This window comes from Branchiostoma lanceolatum, chromosome 17, assembly GCF_035083965.1.
Source record: "Branchiostoma lanceolatum isolate klBraLanc5 chromosome 17, klBraLanc5.hap2, whole genome shotgun sequence".
NCBI lineage: Eukaryota > Metazoa > Chordata > Leptocardii > Amphioxiformes > Branchiostomatidae > Branchiostoma > Branchiostoma lanceolatum.
Genome location: NC_089738.1, coordinates 2,101,789 through 2,108,039, shown reverse-complemented (window position 1 = coordinate 2,108,039; position 6,251 = coordinate 2,101,789). Strand labels below are relative to the sequence as shown.

Genomic DNA, 6,251 nt, shown 5'->3' with positions numbered 1-6,251 from the left:
AGAGTCTTTGGCCAGAAGATGCGAAGAATTCTCCTCAAACTTTTGGTGTGAAAGGTTGACAGTTTTTGCAGATCTTTCTTTGTCATCCTCCAACATTCTGAGCCATATAGTAGGGTCGACAGGACACAACTTTGGTAAAGTTTAAGTTTTGTTTTTGTAGAATACTTTTGTGACCTCCATATGTTATTCAGTATGTGAAATGCATTTCTTGCTTTGTTAAGACGGTTTTTGATGTCTTTATCTGCACCTCCATCATAACTGACAGTGCTACCCAGGTATGTAAAGATCTCAGTATGGGGCAGATTTTCACCGTTAGCCTGAATTTGGGAAGGATTTGGGATATTCAAGGTCATGACCTCAGTTTTCTTTTGGCTTATCTTTTGGCTTAGATACAGGATCACTTGATGCTAAGCCAGGCACTCCAACCGTCACGCCACACGACACTATATGTACTACCATGACCATTCGAAGTACAGACCGATGCAAGATCGCTGTTTAAGGATGTAAGATCACTGATAATAAGGTTACTGATTTGGTGTAAGATCTCGTAGCTGATCTTCTGACAGAAAAGTTACTGTCAAGTACTGATGTGTGTGCTACATTCTTGCGTTTCTTCCTGCAGAAAGCTGATCTCCACTCAGCTTCTGACCCAGTACGTGTTCGTTGAACTCCACTTGTATTTCTGTGTGCAGAGAGCCGCGTTTACACAGACGGTAATATGCTTTTAGACATACCTAGATACTCAGTTTTGTTTACACTTACCTCACAAAATGTCACTCAAAGCTGCCTTAAACATTTTTTTCAACGAAGACATGATGTCATTTTCCAAAGCCACGCCCTACTCCTTGATTGGTCTGCAGGCTTAGACCACAATAAGAAAACTGCCAGTCAGAATTACTCGGCCGAATGACACGTCAACATGCATATATTTACCTCTACCTACAGTACTTAGCACGCAGTCTAAAAATCTCAGACGCCTGGAAACTAAGTGACATCAAGTTGTAAAAAGAATTTGCACACAGCAACCATGTCTACAAAAGGTATGATTTCAAAAAGCCTTTAGAACTGATCATTTTATGCTGATGTTTTGTTTAAGTAACATTTCAATGGATGAACTTCATGAAGAAATTAGATCGCTACTGACACGGAACAATAGCTTTCGCGTATATATATATCACAATCAATGGTACCATGGTGTTATCGCTCCTATGAAGGAACCCCTTCCTCGATTAACTCCAGTCTTTTCTGAGTCTCACAGCTCTATGTATACAAATATATTTTTCAGGGTTTATGCCGATTGGAGTTAGCGGTGTCCTCGACGTGTCGGCGCCGGTAAAACGTCAGAAAGGCCGTCGGACAGGGCTGGTTCTCCTGGCGGGGGTATGTGTGGGTGCGGTGGCGGTGTGCGCAGTCCTCATGCCGCTCGTCTACTTCACTCTGGCCGATCTGCAGACAAAAGTGGACAAACTCAGCAACGACCAAGTCCAGCAGGTAGGGATGTCTATTGTCTGGTCAGCTGCACTCACATGCGTATGACATACACACATACCTGTTCTTATTGTGTCTTAACATTTGCTGCACGGACTCGCACAAGCAGTCTAAGTAGCTAATTTCCGTTCTTACTTTTGATTTCTTGAAATATTTACATTAACAACAATACAAAAAATGTGTAAAATTGAGCGATCTTCATACAGATGTTTTGAAAAAGGCATATGGTGTGCAGTACAGTTTTAGTTCCTCAACTTATTTCCGTAACCTGATACGGCTGGGAGAAGTGTAAACATGTGACGCGGCACATGATGTTGTTGTTCAAGACCAGGCAGATAAGACACCTGTGTCATGCATGGTCACGTTTGGTATGAGCCGCATGCATGTCATGTTTCACTTCAGCTGACAGGCCTTTAAGCCCCCCTCTCACTGGACCCGCGGCACGCTGGCGGCGTCGCTGCGGCCGATCCAATTGACAAAGCACTCAACGTCATCGACCAAAAAACCGAATCTTTTTAATTAAGCCTTTTGTGTTTTGTTGTCTTTTTGCTCATATTTGTACGCTTTGAATGATATTCCCATTATCAAGTCAAGGGTAACACAAATCCAGTTTAGGAGGCAGCGACGCCGCCAGCGTGCCGCGGATCCAATGAGAGGGGGGCTTTAGGGACCTATCACACTTATGCGTATGTTCAAATACGTATGACTTACGCATTAACATTTTGTTGGTTTAAGTAAAGTTTGCGGGGAAGAAGTTGCTTTCTACTTTGACCCACCGTTTTTTAACCAAAGAAATTACTTATTCATTTGCAAACTTAACCTTTACCAAAAACATGTGAATACGCAACCCATGCGGACATGTATATACGCACAAATTTCAAGGGGGGGGGGCTTTAGATGATAAAAGGTTTTGGCCCCGAGCATGCGTTACCTGTACTTACAGAAACGCTTATTTTGCCCTAGGCGTTAAAGTCACACGGCTATTCAGCGGTGGTTGCTACCGACTCGCTTGGGGAGCGTGTTGACTTTCAGACCGCCTACGGTAATGGAGACCGACCTCGCCGTGACGCCGGAGCTGGAGTTCGCCCCCCTCCCCCACCACCCCGGACCGGAGCAGTGTACGTGCGCTGGGGAAGGGAAAGCTGTGCCTCGGACATCGAGACCCTATACAAAGGTAAATACATCTTTTTTACGTGGCGGTGTACGATTACGAATAAAGCCTGAGTACCATCCTGGTTAGTTTTCTGCTCACGTCCACTGTACGTGATCAGCAAGGTACAAGGTGGGCGAGCGTAAAACTAACTGTACATGTAGGACGGTGCGCACGGTACTAAATATACCTGCGTGTGTCAATCACATCCCCATTACAATAGGGCGGCGACCTTGCTGCGACCGTGCTCCGACCAAACGATTTGTCAGAGCGCGCAGCAGATTTCATAGATAAAATATGACTTTTTAAAAACACTTTGTGTTCTTCTTCTTCAGTCATACTTTAACATTTGGCATGATATTCCAATTATCAAATGAAGCGTTAAACAAATCCAATTCAGGTCGCAGCAAGTTCGCGGCGCGATCGCCATGCAGTGGATTAGGGGCTTGACCTTAAACGTTGACTGTTGCTGAAAATAATTATTTGTCTTTAGGGCCCTGTCACACTTGTGCGTATATTTAGGTGCGCGGTGGTTGCGCATTGACAGTTCTTTGGTTCAAGTACGGCTTGCGGGGGAAAAGTTGTTTAAGCCGGCGTCACAATTCATGCGAGCATCGGCCGATTTTGTAGATCGCCGGAAGCTCGCCGAATTTCAAATTCGCCCGAGCGTCGACCGTATTTTTCACTGAAAACCTGCCCCGTCACAAATTGAACGGGGCTCGGGCGACGTCCGTCGAACGCTAATAATCATAAATCCCACATAAGACGGTACCATCTCTTGGACACGGACGAAGTCAGAATCAAATGGCCTGGTAACAATCTCAAATTTGGACCAACTTTACTTTCTGAGTTGTGGCAAATCTGTAGGGCACAAGTGAAGTAGGTGGGCACACTGAAAATAATCACATAAAGAGGCATTTTGTTATAGACCAATCAAAATACAAGTGCAGGAGCCACAAAGTCAACAGATCAGTCGTTTAACCCCGATCCAAAAATTTTCACCAAATAGAAATCGACCGAAGCTCGGGCGAACGCCGTCCGAGCTTCGACCGACCGTTGACAAGCCTATCGACGCCCTGCCGACGCCTGGGCGTGCCTCGGCAGACAAACGTAGATCTATAATGACTCAGTGGACTTTCAACTAGTCATTTTTTGGAGAAAAAACTCAGGAAGTGAAGTCAAACCTCAAAAGTCAAGCCCCAGTTCATTGATATACAAATTGAAACAAGAAGCATTGTCTTCGGTGTCAACATTTTATTTATAATTTTTTTTTTAATGAAAATTTAACTTTGCATTGAATTGTCTTTCATTAGAAAAGTTTGGCAGCATTCGTCGACAAGTTGAAATTAGTATTAGTTAATATTACAGTATCATTTATCATCTTATGTTATAAACCAAACTGTCGTTTCCTTTTATCTATAAACAAGAAGGAGTTCGGCCGAGGCCCGTCCAAGCTCCCATCAACACCTGCACAACGCTCGCCCGAAGCACGCCTTACTTTTCATCAGTCGGCCGGAACACTGACGACGGTCGTCCGACTATTGTTCAAGGCCCGTGCGAGGCTCGCACGAGGCCGAAGAGTTCGGGCGACCTCCGACCGATCAAAAATCGGGTCTAAAATCCTCGGATGCCCGCCCGAATATTGGCCGAGCGCTGGGCGTTGCTCGGGCGAGCTACGGGCAAACTGTTGACGAGCTGTGCGAGTTCAAAAATCGTCGCCGAGGCCTCGCTGAATTTAAGCGCAGCTTCCAGTGACACGCGAACGTCGGCCGAGCTCCGAAAATTCGCCCGAAGCCTGTAGAATCGGCAGGACGTCGGTCGTACTTCGCCCGAAAATCGCCATTTGGAGCTCGCCGACAAGTCGGCCGAGCTAATTTCTTGATTTGTGACGGGGGCTTTACTACTTTGACCCACCGTTCTGTAGCCAAGTGATCGAACCTTAGCCCTGTCACACTTGTGCGTATATTCAAGTGCGCATGAGTTCCGTAGTGACATCTTTTTGCGGGGAGGAAGTTGTTTTCTACTTTGACACACCGTTGAGCAGACTAGTTATCGAACCAAAGAAATGACTTCTTCGGCTGCAAACTTAACCTAAACCAAAAACATGTTAATACGCTACTCATGCGGACTTGTATATACACACAAGTGTGACAGGGGCTTAACCTAAAACGTTGCTGAAAATAATCATCTGTCTATAGACAAATCGTAAACTGTTAGAAAACGTGGATTATGAGACTAGCAACAGTACAGACGAAAGGGTTTAACAAAACAACACAAAACATATAACTGTCGAGAAGTTGTAATACGTTTTTAGGAATTCTCGGCCGTAACCTCATTTTTTTATATAGAACTCAAGAATGTTGTGGCTATGTTCCGTGAGTCTAAAGTAAATATTATTTCCTTCACGGACGAAAAGTGTCAGCTGGACACTTTTAACGTCTGGAAATATAATGCGGTAATCAAGCGGTAAAGATTCAATTACAATTCTATTATACATTTCCTTGACCTGGATGACTGATATTCACAAACGCGTGAAACAATAAGATACTGTATATAACAGGTCCCCTTATTTGTCACGTTGACGTTGTTCCCTTGGAAAAGGCACTTTACACGACTTTCACTCAGGTGAAAATAAGTACATAGCTTTGAGTACATAACTTCGGTTAGGGACGTCCCTCGGATATTACGTTAAATGGAGGTCCCGAGTTTCAGGAAAGCCACACCTCGAGCGCGTAAAAGAACCCACCACGCTTATCGAAGATGTAAATTTATATATCTCTCCGGATATGCAGCTTGTACTGTTCAATACAAACCTAGTGTGTTACGCCATGAGGCGGTTTACAGGGTATGCAATACAAACAAACATAACTTCAACTTGATTGTCTTCCTTTTGAACAGGAGTTGTGGGAGGTGGGCATTATTCTCATCACGGAGGAGGTGGGAACTACCAATGCCTCCCTTTGGAAGACGTGGAGTGGGACAAACCACAGGCAGGGTACCAACACGGCAGCTACATGTACGGGGCAGAGTACCAGAGTGGGAACGCGCAGTTTTCCACCGACAACATGCCTGGCGGCATCACCAATCCAGTGAACTACGACATTCCCTGCGCCGTGTGTCACGTGGTCGGACGGTTCGCACACGTCATGATCCCCGCCCGCCTGTCCTGTCCCCAGGGGTGGAGCAAAGAGTACAGCGGCTACCTGATGTCGTCTCATCACAGTCACCAGAGCAACAAGGACTTCATCTGCGTGGACGGAGCTCCCAACCTTGTGCAGGGGTCGGCTACTGATCAAAACGGAGCGCTGCTGTACCTGGTAGAGGCGCAGTGTGGCTCTCTTCCCAATGGGCCTTACGTCAATGGATACGAGCTGACATGTGTGGTCTGCACCAAGTAAACAGAGTTTACAGAACGCGTGGCGAGCCCACAATGTCGGACATGTACAATTACCCCGACAAGAATGTTATGCTGTCGGGATATATGGTTGTGTCTGTTTTGTTTGTTTGTGCATTTTGTTTTGTATACAACAACAGATGTCGGGAATGGGTCTTGATAATATTTGGTATAATTTTATGTGTACATGCTGTAGTCAGGGGCTTCATAGAGGCTTTT

At 45.3% G+C, this 6,251-nt stretch overlaps 1 protein-coding gene across 1 annotated transcript; it reads left to right on the top strand.

The window, feature by feature from the left end:
- The first annotated feature begins 913 nt into the window (after positions 1–913).
- On the top strand, positions 914–6,049 carry LOC136423628 (uncharacterized). Its single transcript, XM_066411871.1, has 4 exons — positions 914–1,040; positions 1,286–1,491; positions 2,452–2,662; positions 5,537–6,049. The coding sequence occupies exons 1-4, from the start codon at positions 1,028–1,030 to the stop codon at positions 6,034–6,036; spliced, it is 930 nt and encodes a 309-aa protein (XP_066267968.1). The 5' UTR covers positions 914–1,027; the 3' UTR covers positions 6,037–6,049.
- The last annotated feature ends 202 nt before the right edge of the window (positions 6,050–6,251 follow it).

Excerpts from the sequence above, each read along its gene's own strand:
- LOC136423628 (XM_066411871.1), top strand. Across the intron at positions 1,492-2,451 it reads GCAACGACCAAGTCCAGCAG|GCGTTAAAGTCACACGGCTA; the intron begins GTAGGGATGTCT and ends ATTTTGCCCTAG. Across the intron at positions 2,663-5,536 it reads CATCGAGACCCTATACAAAG|GAGTTGTGGGAGGTGGGCAT; the intron begins GTAAATACATCT and ends CCTTTTGAACAG.